The sequence below is a fragment of the Meleagris gallopavo genome, chromosome 27 (assembly GCF_905368555.1).
Source record: "Meleagris gallopavo chromosome 27, MGAL_WU_HG_1.1, whole genome shotgun sequence".
Classification (NCBI taxonomy): Eukaryota; Metazoa; Chordata; class Aves; order Galliformes; family Phasianidae; genus Meleagris; species Meleagris gallopavo.
The window spans coordinates 301,666-317,058 of NC_139430.1; the positions used below are offsets into that span (position 1 = coordinate 301,666).

Sequence of the window (15,393 nt, forward strand, 5' to 3'; positions counted from 1 at the left end):
GTGGCGGGCCGCCCACTTCAGGGCTACGAACGCGGCCCGGCCGAGGCAACGAGCGCGGGACGAAGGCGGACGGGCGGCAGCAGTAACGTCACCGGCAGCGGAAGACGCGGGCGCCCGCTGGGTGCGTTCACGCATGCGCACTTCTCACTCCCGCTAGCACAGGGCCCCGCCTCTGGGCGAGCTGCGCATGCGCTCTACTTTCGTTTCCAGTCAGAGCTGGTTTCCCGCCCAGCGCTGCTCCTCGCCCCGCCTCAGCCATCCTCACAGCGCCCAGTTCTCTGTTTGCTGTTTCCTGGCGTCTTTACTTTTTCTCCGAGTGGGACCAAATGCCGTCGATTCGTTTCGTGAGAGTCTCAGGTGTCGTCTGACCCCCTGGGACGGACCGTGGGGTAGTTAGGAGTCGCAGACGCAATGAGTGCCACGCAGATGGAGCTGTAATGAGGGCTTTATTATTTCGCAGACTTTTGTAAGCAGCGCAGCGCAGGATGTCAATAATCAGAATCGGCACAGCACAGATCTTCATCAGTAACAGCTTAGAGTTATGAGGTGTGCCCTCATCACCTGGACCAGGACAAATCCTAACGCTGCTCACTCTGAAGGTCATAATCTGACCCCAGAATGCACACAAAGGAAAACATGTGGCTCAGTCCATCCTCAAAAATGGCCCTGACTGAGGGGATTTCTGTTGGCTGCAGCTCCAGCCTGCAGCCCATGGACAGGTGCTGCCCAGCTCACAGCGTTCCATGGCACGCCATGTTCCCCTCTGTGTTATCATCTGACATCACAGAGGGACAGAAGCCTCTACATCAGCATTGGCTCAGGCCCATCCCAGTGCTTCCTGGCAGTCGCAGAGTTGCTCTTGCGTCCAGTTTTCTCTAGAGGACACAAGGAGTCTCTTGTACCTCAGAGGATAAAGGAGGAGAGAGCTATTCGGCGAAGGACAGAGAAGGGTATCAGAAGGGTTTCCTAGTAGGAAACATCAGAAACCTTTTGTTCTTTAGCTTCACGTACCCACCTGAAGCAAGAGCATGGTCAGCCTGCTAGAACTGATTGCTAACATCGAGCGCTGGAGTGAGACTGGCTGCAGCACAGTCATGTTTCCCACACTCGAGAAGCTTTCCATCAATGGTAAGGCACTTGGGACCACGCAGGAGATGTATTCGCTCCTGAGCTGTAGGCCTCTCCCAGTACTTCTAGTCTGAAGTCTATCCAAAATTCAGTCCCTGTCATGATGAATTTACCCCAGGAGCTGTGGTAATCACACTTACCATCTCCTTGATCACGAGCTAACAGGCCACGAACTTGCTGACTTAAAGCATTCTGTGTCTTTTCTTGCATTGCAGATGTCACTAACATTTGGAACAATGTGTTCAAGCGTGTTCACCAATTGCTCCTGCTGAAAAAGGTGGGACTGCACCCTACCCTTCCCCTTGCCCAATGGCCTCCCCTTGCCCAATGGCTGCAGTAGTCCAGGTAGCCCTGGGCCAACAAATGCCCTTGCTCTTCCACATACAGACGTGCCACAAATGTGCCAAAGACCACTTTCTTCAATCACCGAAAATATTAAAATAGTACAGTACCTATGCCAAATACAGTAATACAAATAATAGCATCCAAAAGCATTCAGAATTTGCTTCTCTGTTCCTCGCTCCCAGAGTGGAGAACACACACACAACTGGGGATGTTTGGAGAGCAAAGGAAAGGGGGAGAATGTGTCCCGAGTACGTTGTCTTTTCCAGCTCCCCCATCTCAGTGTTCTGCATTAGCAGTGGGCAAGCCATGGGACACCCCTTTGCAAGCTGCCACAAGTCCTCACTCTGTCCTTCTCCTTTTTGTTCCAGCCTTCAGCTGTCAGCATAACCGGACTGGGGACATTTTGTATTCAAAAATGGCAAGCCCTTGAGGATGGTGAGACACTCACGTTTCAGAGACCGCTGTTTTTGCTGTCCAAGGCTGTTGCACAGATTCGTGATCTCAAACACTTTCCTATATACTTGCCTGGTAAGAAGACCAACGAAGCAAAAAATTTGGCTTAAATACATTTGCTCACTTATCCCAATTAGCAATCCTTGGTGGTTAAGAGAGCACTCTAGCAGTGCACTTAAACCAGAAGCTCCTGGTGTGTTATCTGAATCTGCTCAGCTGCCGTGCGACTCAGTCACCTTGTCCCTCTTTTCCAGATGACAGTGAGATAGTGGAGCTGAACTGTGAGACCATACGCTTGCACAGCACCTATTCTCAGCAAACAGTGCAGGGCTGTCTGTTGGAGACCTTGCAGTATTTCTACCACATCCTAACAAATGGAGAAGATGCAGACTTCACATTTAAGGACATCGGCACTCTTGCTATCCGAGGGGAGCAGGTGGAAATGACGTTTTGTGAAGACTTTTTACTGCATCTTAACAAGTCTACATACGTGGTACAAAAGCTTCTCAGTGTAAGTGTTTTGTTTTTCCTGCACTTCTTACAGCAGGTTTGAAGTCCTGTACAAAGGCAGGGAACCAAGCTCTGCTGCCAGCCGTGAGCTGCCAGGCCATTGGAGCTAGGCATGCAGCTGTGAAAACTGTCTCTCTGTTCTTTCTTGTATTTGCGCTAGTTCAGAGGTGCAGGGAATGAACACAGTCTTATTTTTGCTGGGCAGGGCATAGCCCTGGAAAAGCCTCACCACAAAGAGGAAAAAGGCCAAAGCAGTGGCAGGGCCAATGATGTTTGATGATGAAAGCAGCAGCCAGAAACCCGGACTCATCACAGACCTTCCATTGTGTTTGCTCCATTGCCGTGTTCAGTGGTAAACAAGTGGTCACTCTCCTGGCTGAGCTGCTAACTGCCATCCTTGCAATAAGGCTGGCAACATTCCTCATCCTAACAGAATATGAGCCATGCAGCTTGCTTTGGAAAGAGGCTGAGCGCTCGTCAAGAAGTTTGCTGAGAGGCAGTGAATTCTTAGACGTGTAGAAAAGCCTTTGTGAGCGCTGAGATTCTTTCCTTGGAGTCACATCAGGTGTTTCTGTCGCTTGCAGAAAAGATGGGTCATCTCGGACAAAGAAACTGCTCTCCTGCCGAGCCAATTTGGCCAAGTCCACCTGTTGCCAGAGTGAGTATATTTGTTCCTGCAGAACTTATCTGGGCAAGTTTGGATGTGCTCAGCTCACATTTGGTTGTGCTCTTTCAAACTGTTTGGCAGCTCATTTTTTCCTTGCTTTTGCTAAGCTTGGACTTAATGTTCCTGATTGTGCTCTGCATTTTACCATTCATCCAATCAGGGGGAACTGGGTTGCTCTGCAGAGACATTTAAGGAATGCTCCTGATGTTTCTCCACTTCTTTTCTGCACTCGAGACTGCCAAAACATTGAATAAAAGTCAGATCCTAATATTGCTGTCGTTTTCAACACAACATGGAAAGCATTTCTTAAAACGTGGAACAAAAGTAGATGTATGCATGTCCTCTGCCTTTTCAACATGTTTGTTGTGAAAGTCACATCAATCTCAGTACCTCTGAAATGCCTTCTTGTGTCAAGAGGGGCTGCAGAGCTGTTCCTGAGGCCAGCACTGTTCGCTGGCTCCTATCATGGTTTAGGGCACATAATTCAGTCTTTACAAATACCTGGCACTGATCTGGCAAAGGAGCCCTTTTCACAGAACGGTACCTTCTTCCTATTTCCAGGTTTGAGATCAAGGAGGTTCCTCAACTTGCTACGATGCCACTACCAGAGGAAAAGCTACTTGAAAGAAAAGGTAATGACTGATCCTTGAGAGAGGTTTGTGCCTCTCCCTGTAGTCCTTCCTAGTGGCTGCATACAGCTGTGGTACAATGAGATGCCTGGGGCAGCGGAGGCACTCTGTGTGCCTCTGTCCACAACTTCTGGTAAACCTCAAGAGACACATTTTGAACAAGATGGGACATGTTTCCCACCTGCATTCCGTGCCCCACAGTGCATCTCTTCTACTTCATGAGTTTGTGCTGGAGAGAGTAAACTTCCAGGAAGTCCAGCATTGGGAATTACAAACTCTGTCTTGAGTTCTGGGAGAACAGGGGATCAGAATACCTCCTGAAATAAGAGTGCTGTTATGCAGATCTGTGCCTCTAGTCTGAGAGCCTTTCTCCTTTCTTGTTTACAGGGTCTCTTCTCTGCAAGCTACTCAGACTACGAAGGACCATTTCTCTCAGCACATTAACCACAGCTGAGATAGACGAAGAAGAGGAGTCTGCTGACAGGTGATAATCGTCAAGGATTTGAGTGGAGCGGTCTGTTGCTCTTGCGCCTGTGTGATACTGACACTGATGCTGCTCTTTCAGCAAAGCATCATTCCAATCAACCTGTCCCAAAGAGGCAGAGCAGTATCTGTCTGTGGTGCTTCTTCATGCTTCCTTTAGTTCCTGAAAAGCCTCTTCATTGATAACACTGGGGACAAGAACAGGCTTCGTGGCTCTAGCCCATCTTTTCTGCCTTTGGCAGTAACAACCCCTTTTCCTTCACTAAGTAATGCAGTATTTGAGACCACATCACAGGAAGGGGGGATACCAGCATTGCCTGTCACTGCACAAGGCACAGTTCCTCACTCCATCAAGAGGGACAAAGAGCTATGTGACCTGAACTTTCCTTCGAGAAAACCCTCATTCCTTTGGTGGCACATCTGAGCATTACAGCTCAGAGCTGTTCTCTCCCATCTGCTGTTGGGAAGACAGTTGGGTGAAGAGAGGAATAGGACAGAACTGGGTGGAGAAGAAATTCCTCCTGCACTCAGACTGACTCACCTTGGTCTGTTGTTTTTTTAGACCTCTCCCACAAATGCCAGGCACAGAAGGAAGGCAGGACAAAGAAAGTCCCACCTTTCCAGTGGTCACTTCTCATCCTGAAGATGATCCATATAACCTGTCGGCTTGGATCCAGGAGAGGAAGCAATTCATTTCTCAGCTAGAAAGCTTTGGAGACATTGAGAAATGGCTGAGAAATAAATCGTCCCGGAGCTATGTGGAAGGGAGAGTCTGGGAACGCATAAAGTCACGCAGAGCAGAGAGAAGGGCTAAAAGCAAACCAGCTGTGACTGATAACCTGGCCGTAAGTAGATATTGTGTTACTTCAGCCTTGGGATCACTGCACTGCGTCTTCTGTGGCCTTAATCAGCAGAGTGATGCTGCTCTATCCCAGCCACTTCCGCGTCTCCTGGCATGGTGTTTCTGGGCAATGGGGATGTCAGGGTATTTTCCAATTCCTTTTCAGGACACACCACCAGCAAGCAGCCAGCCTCAGCCCCCTCTTTGCATACCGTACCCCGAGGCTCTCATTGCACTGCATAACCTCCTGCGCAAACGGAAGACGACACTGGTGAATATCTTCAAGAAAGCTGGCATGGAAGGCAGAGATATCAAGAAAGCAGATTTCATTAAAATCATCAAGCAGGTATGGAGGGCACAGGAAAGTAATAAACAGCTCATGCTGACCCTCACCTTCCACAGGCTTCAGTAGTAAAGAGCTGTCAGGATCACATTCAGGTCAATTAGGGCTTAGCACTTCAGACGCTTTCTGATAATCTGCCCCACGACAAAACATATTCTTGATACCCAGAGGGCTGAGAAGTTTAGAACTGTAAAAGCTGAGAGCTCAGCAGGGCTAGCAGTTGGCAACCCTGCCTGTGGCAGGGCAGTTGGAACTCGATGATCCCTGAGGTCCCTTCCAACCCAAGCTATTCTACGATTCAGAGGGCAGCAGCAGAGCAGTCCATTTGTCAGTGTTTGGTATCCCCACATAAAGCTCACCTGGTGGCCTCCTGCAAGGGGACAGCCTTGTTTGTTGTTTTATTGATCACACTGCCATTTTCTGTTTTGGTTGTCAGGCAAACATTCCCATCAGCGAAAAGGACCTGGAGGATGTGATCATCTTTTTGACTGCCCCTAAACGTGGGAAATATACTACCATGGAAAAGCTAATGGAATGTCAAAATGAGTGGCTGGAAATGAAGAAAAAAGAATCCAGACAGACCAAAGGGAGTAAGATGAGAACACTGGGCTGGGAAACTCCCTCTGTATCTTTTCAGACTATGGAATGTCTCCATGAGATGCATTTGCTGGGTGCTCCAATGCATAAAATGCCAAAGTCCTTTGCCTTATAAGCATTGGTCAGCCCTGATGTGTCCTTCTACTACTGTCTAACATGGTTTCTCTGGGCTTTCTTTTTGAACTTTTCCAGGTGCAAAGACTCAGCCCCATAAAGCCACATGCAAATCTGCCACATCTCCACGTTCTGCTGAGGGCAGAGCCAAAGAGATGGATCCTACCAAGCCCACAGTGAAGTTAACACCCTTAGAAGTTACCCCGGTCCATGCTGAGCCAGCACAAGGACATCAAACAGTCCATGAAAAGAAAGACACTCCAAAACCATCTGGAGACGGGACACAAAAAACTATCAAGAGACGAGAGGTGAAGAAGGTACTGTTCATGTGGCAACCTTTTTGAGATTAATCCCCGTCTGGAGCTTCTCTGAAGAAAATGGAGCAACTTCAGTGCAATGCTGAATGCTAATCAGAGCCTTTCTTTTGCTTTCAGGACAAGGGCAGCCCAATCAAGTGGAACGAAACGTCTCAGCAGGAGAGATCTGGGGAGCTAACTGTTGAAGAGCACTGCTTCCCATCAACTACAGGCAGTGACATAGGTGCACTGGTCGACCAATACCGCAGCAAGGCGGCTGCGAGTTACCTGAATTCCTCCAAGCTGTGCAAAGAGCGTGACATTCATCTCACCGAGCCAGCGCTGCAGAAAGGTAATGCAACCCCCAGGGCCTGAGATGAATCTGACAAGCTCGTCTCTTCCCCAGCCCAGAAACATGACCAATGTACGGGGAGGGGAGCTGCTTTGGGAGAATACTTGCAGCCCTTGGAGGATTGGTTAGGATCAGCAATCCCATCAGCGCAGATGAGAGCACAGAGTGCTCCAGATCAATCGGGGCCAGGTTCAGCTAAGAGCACAAATGATGAGGCAAGCTCACGGCAGTGGTACAGGGAAGGCAAAACTGGGAAGTCAGGCCCCTGTCAGGTTCAGCGGGTGCATGGCCAGGCAGAGCCATGGCTATGGCTGAGCTGAGGTCTCAACTGAAATGGGGCTCCTGATCCCAGGGCACAGAGGGCAGTCAGAAGCCCCACACAAAGCTGCTTAGGGCCACTGAGGCCTCTCAGCACACGCTGGGCCATCATCCACGCCTTCCTCCCTTACACAGTAGCTGTAACCACTCCAGGGCAGCATCACAGACGTAAACCAGAGGTGACCTGGATGGATGTGCTTTGCCAACAGGCCTCCTGCACCCAGGAGACAAAATCATCAGAAAAGGACGATATCTGAGCAAGATCAGGCAGCCTGGAGGATATTACAACGTAGGACTTGCGGATGTGTCCTCACCTCTGAGCATGTCTGAGTCATCAAAAAGTACAGCTGCAAACCTGGGCAAAGAAGGCAAAAACAAGAGGGCTTCAGAGGAGTTTTGCCATTACGAGTAAGAGTGGTCATATTGCCTAGAAGTTTATGCTCACAAAACAGGCTTTATTCTTTCTTATTCTCATTTTATTTTCTTTTTTCCTTTTTTTCTTCTCAGCTCTCGTCAGAGGAATCGGAAAGAAAAGAGCAATAAGTTCTGGCCAGGTCACCTTCTGGACAAGATGCGCCTCTGCATTCCAGAAGAGAAGACCAACAGGGCGCACCCCTTGTTCAGCTGTGTTCGCCCGACCCGGCCTGTGTACAGGATTATCTAAAACCACAACCAGCACCAGCCAATCCACAAACATTGTCTGTGTCCACCAGAGACATGGCATCCAAGTCTCATTGCACCTGAAGGTCTTCTAGCAGCACACGATGTGCGCAGAACATTGCATTTCATCATCAGCTCAAGAGACCTGAGCCGTTCTGTTAAAGCACAGACACAGAATACCCTGAGCTGGAATGGACCCACAGGAGTCATCTAGTCCAACACTTCAAAACCAAATAAAAAACATTATCCATCCTATTCTCAGGACTACTTGCATTCTATAAATGGAGAAATAGACATAGAGATAAGCAACAACACTGCGCCAATGGAAAGCACAGCGGCGTTCACTTGGACTGCCATTCCTGACCAGTGCTGTGCTCCCAGAGGAGCGCTCTCTGCTGCACCTCACGTTCAGAAGGCAGCAAGAAGAGCTTTCCATACACAGAGAGCAGAGAACCATCTCTGGTGACTGCAATGTGGGGCACATTTGGTGTCCTTTCATGTTACCTACAAATAACTCCAGTGAGAAAACCACCGCTCATTTTCTGAACAGTTCAAATTAGATATGGAGGTTGTCTGCCCTGTCTGTGGCAGGGGGTTGGAGCCTGATGATCTTTGAGGTCCCTTCCAACCCAAGCCATTCTATCATTCAAATTACCAAGAAGGTAATGCAAAGGCCAAGCATGTGGCACACTAAATGTGACAAGCTCCTGTCTCCTCCCATGCCCGGAAGCATGAGCACTGTACAGGGCGAGGAGCTGCAGATGGAGAGTGCTTGCAGCCCTTAGACGGCCATGGCAGATAATGCTGCCAGGATCAGCACTTCCATCAGTGGGCTGCAGCTGAGAGAGGAAAGAATGCTCCACATCAGCCACAGCCCATTCACCTGGGTTTGAAGCCAGGTTCAACCAAGAGTGTGAACCAAGACAGGACCTCGTGCTGGAGGGGCAGAGCAGGGATGTCAGTCTGGTCAGGTTCACACAGGTAAACCAGCCATTACTGACCCATTGGTGGCTCTTTTATCATCTGTTTCTTAGAATGCTTTGTTCCAATAGGTTGCATATCAATATTGGTTGTTAAAAGCTGTAATACTTTCAAAAAGTTCGTCTTGCATCTAAAAATGTTCTACATATTTTATCAATCCATGCTGCTTTTTGACTGATAGTTCTGCGCTATCAGTATTACAGCTGTAATGTGGTAACAAATACAACAAATCAAAGCGAAACCGGGGAGAAAAAATAAAATGGGAGAAGTCCCAGATCTGTGGGCTCCAAAATGACCTGAAAGTCATTCATTATGCATGGGGAGGTTCCTCTTTATAGCCTGTTTTGAATCTGCAACTTTGCTGAATGCTTTAATATCTCACATAGGGGAATTTAGTTCTTATTTTTAAGACTTTCTGCTGAAAAAACCCAACTTGTTTTCAGTTTACACTGAATTCACTATGCATTTAGCAACAAAGTTTGTTCTCTCTTTCTCACTGCGTTTTTTATTAAGGAAAAGCCATAATTAATATCACTCATGTTCTGATCAGAGCACAGCAGGCGCTGATCTCTTGGCATTTCTTTGGGGCAGGGCTGTCTGTAGATTTGTATCATTTAAATAGGCAAATGCTGTGCTGGAAACCCAAAAGGAATTTTAAAAAAAGGTCTTCAGGTATTTTTCTACCCGAAATTCATAACTTTATTGTTCTTCAGAGCTTTTCCAGCTCGAGGTAAGCATGAATAAAATCAACGCCACTCAGGTGAAAATTGGCGGGAAACGACGCCCCCTCTTCCCCCTCTCCCCCCCCCCCCTTTTTTTTTTGCACACAGCACGAAGAGCCGCGTGCCAGACCTTCGAACCGCCTCCCCCCCCCCCTCCACCACGTTTTGCGCACGGCCCGAAATTACCTCAGCACAGGCGGCTCTCAGGCCGGGCTGCCTGGGCGGGATCCGTGCCGGGCTGCAGCCGAGGTGCTGCAGGTGCTGCGCTGAAGGAGAGCGATGGCGACTGCTCAAAAGCCCAAGAACTGTGTGGTACGGTTTAGTTCCATCACAGCTCTTATTGAAGTAAAAAATAGCGAATCTTAGCTTAAATAAAACATCCAGCTGTGTTGTAAGCTTTCTGCGCTAGAACATTGGGGACTGATTCTGTCTTTAACTCCAAATAAAGGTGTTCCGTGGCAAAATAGGGTTAAAGCTCCAGAGTGCAGTGTATTTGGTGTAAATCGGTGATGTCTTGAAGCATCGTCACATCAAACATTACAGGTGGGGGCTGTGGGTTGATAGCTGGACTTCATGGAATCATTAAGGCTGGAAAAGCTGTTTGTGGGAGGCATTCCTGTGTGGGGCTCCCACAGCTCTGGGCAGCCCTGTCCAATGATCCCAGGCAGTTCACTTAGAGGTTTTCTTCACCCTCAGTGATGCTATGAACACACCTGGCTTTGTAGGTGCTGAAATTCACGTCCACCGTTTAAAGTGTTTGGTAGGCAGGGTGTAATCCATACAGACTTGATGTTGAAAGATGTCTGATTTCTCTCTTGCAGAGTGCAGTTGTGTTTCCCAATAAGATATACACAGAACAGCAGTCCCTGACTCTGGTGAAGAGGCTGCTGGCTGTGGCAGTGTCCTGCATCACCTACCTGAGAGGGATCTTCCCTGAAAGCGCCTATGGGACCAGATACCTGGATGGTAACAGACCGTTCTCGAGCTTTTTTGCATAGCAGATGGGCTCGGGGTTGTTGTTGAGTTTGTTCTTAAAGCCACTTCATCCATTTAATTAAAGGCAGTAGCTCTTTCCTATGACCGTATTGAAACTTTACTGTTATGGTCATTATTGAATGCTACTAAAGATGGCAGTGATGCTGATTGAGCAATTAGAGCATTTGCACTTTAATCTATGCTTAACAGAGTGTCTGGAGAATGAGCTTCACTTCAGTGTTGTTGGTTTTTGTCCTTAAAGATGGCTTTTTCATTTTCTTTTGAGATCTCTGTGTCAAAATCTTAAGGGAAGACAAAAACTGCCCCGGCTCAACTCAGCTGGTGAAATGGTACGTTGACCACGCACTCACACAGCAGTTACAGTGTGTGAATTCTGAAAGGTAGCTCTCTAGTTAGCAACTGTAAGGAAAACTTCACCTTGTGGAAGCAAGCAAGTGCCCAGCTTGTCTTCTGAGTGCCTGATCTTCACTATCTGGCTGTGGCTCAGTTCTCGTCATGCTTTTATCTGTAATAACACACAGTCAGAAACAGTGCTGTGAACACCTGGATGGTTGCAGCCACAGGACAGCATCGTGTACACACCACAGAGAATTCCTGAGGGTTGAATGCATTCAAAAGAACTGTAAGGAAGAGGTGTATTTGCAGACTGTCCTTAGAGGTGAAGCTAATAGGAGTTAGGACTAGCTGGGCAACGTTGTTTGCTTTTTGCAGGATGTTGGGATGCTACGACGCCTTGCAGAAGAAATACGTAAGTCTTCCAGTGTTATTCAGCTATTTGAAGTGCATTTAAATATTCATGTATGTGATTCCAGTGCTTGCCACTGCAGCCAGAGGAGTCTCTGGTTACAGGATAACTGTTCTTTGATGCACTGAAACAGCTAAAGTATGGGAGTTCAGGGTAATGTTTGTTGTGTGCTCGATCTCTTGAGGCCATATAAGCAAATCCTTTCTCAAAGAGATGAGCTGAACATACGAAGAGCTTGATTGCTTTGAGTAGGCCTAGAGTGGTCATAATTGGTTTTGAGAGCTGAAGAAACAAAACAGCAGAAGTGGGCTGAGCACATCTGACGTTGTTCTCTTTGCTTCTCACAGCTAAGAATGGTTGTCCTGGCGGTAAGTGTGGTGGAAGAGTAAAGCCCTTGTACCTAAAGGTTGGTGCTTAGGTGTGTGTGTGGGTCTTAATCTGTTCCCTGTCCTTCCTTTCAAACCTCCAGGTCTACACCCACCCGGATGATCCTCAGGTAAATCTGGTAGAGCAGGAATGTTTGGATAGAAAACTCCAGACTAAAACTTGGAGTTCCTTTCACGTGAATTCATCCTGGCAGCCCCTGGCTCAGCTTCGTTGAGCTTTGGTGACTTTGTGTGTGTTAAAACTGGTAAGGATTCGAATGCAGTGTTTGAAATGCATTGGACAAGAGTTAAGGACTGTGATTTAAATAAAGGTTAGTCGTGGGGACTGGATGAAAGCAGCAGCAGTATTGGCTTCCTTGACAACTGATAATTTAATAATTACTGCATTTGTTTGCAGACAATTACAGAATGTTACCACTTCAAATTCAAGTACACCCCCAACGGGCCGATCCTGAACTTCAGCAGGTACTGTCAGCCTGCCCTGCCAGGAGTTCTATGGTCTGTCTTTAATTCTAGATCTGCGTGGTCCATTATTTAGCCTTATTTTTAAAACACAACGAATGATTTTAGCATTTTCACTTGCACAGTCCGTGGTTGTGTGTCTTAAAACAGCAGCCCTTCAGTCTGTATGAAAGCTGCGTGTTCTCTGTTTGCAGTAAGAACAAACAGAGCGATTCCCCCATCAGCTGTGCAGACACCAAGAAGGCAAGCATCCTCCTCATCCGCAAGATCTACGTCCTGATGCAGAACCTGGGCCCGCTCCCAAACAACGTCTGCCTGACAATGAAGCTCTTCTACTATGATGAAGGTGGTGTTTCCCCATCGCTTTGTCTGACGTGCTGTGCTGAGATCCTTGAGAGTGATTAAAAGAAAGAATTTCATGTGTAATCTTTACAATTGCTGGGACTTAATTATTAGCGCAGTTTCTAAAGTGCAGGGGGTGCTGCTCTGATCTCACGGCAGGAATACGGCCTTACAGCTGACTTCATTGCAGTGAGAGTTTTAAGGAGAAACTGGGTTGTTCTGAGTGCATTAGGAAGTGCTGTGTGCCAGTTGGTGCTGCCCTGCAAATGTCTGACAGTAGCTGCTGCTTGTTAGAGGAATTTCTAGCTCATTTGCTTGAACAGTTTCAAACAGTTGTCGTAGAGGGAAAGAGCTTCATTTAGTACGAGTGGAATATTAGTAATTCCTCCCACACACGTTTTTTTAACAGCTTTATATTTAAGGCAGAAAAGTCTCTTAGCCCCGTAAGCTGAGCTGGTTTTCTCCTACAGTTACACCACCTGATTATCAGCCCCCTGGCTTCAAGGAGGGCGAATGCGAGGGGATGATATTCGAGGGAGAGCCCATGTATCTGAACATGGGTGAGGTGCCAACGCCGTTCCACATGCTGAAAGTGAAAGTCACAACTGACAAACAGAGGGTAGAAGGCTGCGATGAAAGCATTCTGAAGCAAAGAGAGCCCAGTCTGCCCCTGCCGGTGCTCACGGTGGATGGAGATGAAGCAGAAGAAAGCCAGCACATCAAGGTGAGAACTCAAGTGCTGTTGCAGCTTTTGGAACTGTTTTTGATCCGTATGGTAGAAAGGGGCCATTAATTCTTCTGAATCTATTAGTGTGGTATTATTAATAAGGAATGCAGTATTTCTGTGTAGCTCTAAGGAAGATGTTACATGCTCAAAGTTTTTTTCTAGTATTGCAGTTATTTCAGACGGATGCTCTGCCTATTTGAGTTCCATCTCTGCCTGCTTGCATTGATGGGGAAGTAGCACTGAGCTGGGCTGGACATCTCGTATCAATAACTTTATAAATACGTTTTGTTTCACTTAGAATCCAGCTGAGGAGATCTGACTCCTGTGCGCAGGAGCTCTTTGCTTCTGTCTGCAGTAATTGGGCCTCTTTCTCATTCCAGGAAAATCCTGCGTTGGATAACAAAGGGGGAGATGGTGATCATGCAGATGCTTTGGAAGCTCAAGGTAGATCTTGTGTTTTATTTTAATATAAGAGGTTTACAAAGCTGTCTGAAATAATGCTGCTGTCATCCTGCAATCCTTGGCTTGTTTAGCATGGCTGAAGAGCAGCACTGCTGGAACAGTTTGTGCTGATCTGAGATTGTAGGGAAAACTGGATTGGAAACAGGAGGAAGCACCCATTCCCTGTTTCTGTGCTGCACGATTCCTCCCCCAGCTCAGAGCACTGCAGTGATGTGAGGCTGGGAGGCTGGGCTCACAAAGCCCCTTTCTACCATACAGATCAAAAACAATTCCAAAACAGGGGCTTTGCTTTCTTACAGAGGAGGATTTTCCTTGTGGAAGGGATGAAGTTTTGAAGGAGAACAGAAATCAGCACATCTCCAATCCTCAGGTATGAAAGCTGAAAATGGGAAAACCTCCTTTAAATGTAGAGGATGACTTCAGATGCAGGTGCTGAAGGTTCTTAAGGCAGAACAGCCTCAGATACCTGAGTGCTTTATGAAGTGCTTTGCACTGAAGCTTGCAGCATTTATTTTCTGATTGTTTTTTTTAGGTTGATCATCTGGCAAGGAAGACCTCTGAACTTAATGTGTCGGAAAGCAGGACGAGGAGTGGGAAATTATTCCAAGCCTACATTGTGAGTGTCAGTTTTTCAGTTTTTCTTTACTTCTTTGAGATGTTTTCTGCTCCAGTGAATAAAACTGTCAGCCTTACTACACTTTATGCTGAAATAATGGAATTCTCATTGCCTTGATTGATGAACACCAGCACGTTCTGATCCTTGGTGTCAAACCAAGTCTGTTCCAAAGAGCTGAAAGCTGAGCACAGGTTGAGGAAAAGCTCATTAGGATTGATTGATATTTTCTAGAGAACAGAGATAGCAAAGCTCACTGCTGTCTCAGCCCGCTGCTGGGAGGGAGCCGGGTTCCCCTGGGCCTGCAGGTGGAGCAGTGGTGTCTGCTGCAATCTGCCCTTGGGAGGCAGCATCGGGCCCCCCCACCCCCAGCGCTTGGTGCGCTGCACAGCTGCCTTCCTGCAGGGCGGTTCTTCCTGTGCTCAGCTCAGTGACAGCACTGGAATGCAGGTCCTGTTCTGTTGCAGATTCACCAGGCCGAGCTCTCCTCAAGTCAGGATGTGCTGCCAAAAAGGAGGAAGATAAGCGAGCCGAAGGAGCAGTTCTAGGCACCCATCCCTTGCTGTCTGCCTCGCAGGGTGCTTCTCCACACTGCTTCCTCCTTGTGTTTAATGTGAATGTTAATACTGAAATACCTCTGGGGGATTTCTTGTGCTATTGGTGGTCGTAGCATAGTGGATTTAAGGAGAGGAAGTTTATCAGGAAGCCCAGATGGAGAAATGAGCAGTGAGTTGCATCCCTGTCAAGAAACGCACACAGAATGCTGCTGCAATTCTGATCAGATTTCTGGTGTTAAAGTTTTTGTTTTTCTTGTGAAAAAAGCAGAGCTGGAACTGTTAGAGGTCTCTGATTCTTTGCATTTCTTCCAGACTAAAGTATAGTCATTCTTCATACCATTAATTACATATTTCATGCCAAATGCAGGCAGCTGGACGGCTGCATGCATATCATTAATTGTTGGCAGCTGTTTGTTAGAATGGCGTGAGATGATTTAAAAAAGAAACGTGTTCAGGTGGAATGATTAATTGCAAGAGTTGGAGGAGGTGCCACCTTTATTCCACCAAAGCGATGGTTGATTTTGGATGTGCCGTAGAACTGGAGAGATGCTGTCTATTGCTCAGAGCTGCTGCTCTGTTTTGGTGTGGGTAGCTGAACGTTTCTTGACACGTTTGAATTTGTCCCATTTGATCGTATTAAAACACTGTTCTTCAACACTTGGCC

At 47.4% G+C, this 15,393-nt stretch overlaps 2 protein-coding genes across 2 annotated transcripts; both read left to right on the forward strand.

Annotated features, from left to right (window-relative positions):
• Positions 1-22: 22 nt before the first annotated feature.
• Positions 23-7,740, forward strand: EFCAB12 (EF-hand calcium binding domain 12). The gene is made up of 14 exons (XM_031556930.2): positions 23-1,128; positions 1,344-1,405; positions 1,842-2,001; positions 2,181-2,437; positions 3,021-3,094; positions 3,665-3,735; positions 4,120-4,216; positions 4,778-5,060; positions 5,223-5,402; positions 5,836-5,989; positions 6,189-6,427; positions 6,545-6,758; positions 7,286-7,484; positions 7,584-7,740. Exons 1-14 carry the CDS (start codon positions 1,029-1,031, stop codon positions 7,738-7,740), a joined length of 2,247 nt encoding a protein of 748 aa, XP_031412790.2. The 5' UTR covers positions 23-1,028.
• Positions 7,741-9,616: 1,876 nt separating this feature from the next.
• On the forward strand, positions 9,617-15,384 carry HORMAD1 (HORMA domain containing 1). Its single transcript, XM_003212788.5, has 13 exons — positions 9,617-9,751; positions 10,261-10,405; positions 10,701-10,764; positions 11,147-11,183; positions 11,528-11,548; positions 11,650-11,676; positions 11,964-12,031; positions 12,223-12,374; positions 12,841-13,094; positions 13,478-13,541; positions 13,859-13,929; positions 14,092-14,175; positions 14,640-15,384. The coding sequence occupies exons 1-13, from the start codon at positions 9,719-9,721 to the stop codon at positions 14,718-14,720; spliced, it is 1,101 nt and encodes a 366-aa protein (XP_003212836.2). The 5' UTR covers positions 9,617-9,718; the 3' UTR covers positions 14,721-15,384.
• The last annotated feature ends 9 nt before the right edge of the window (positions 15,385-15,393 follow it).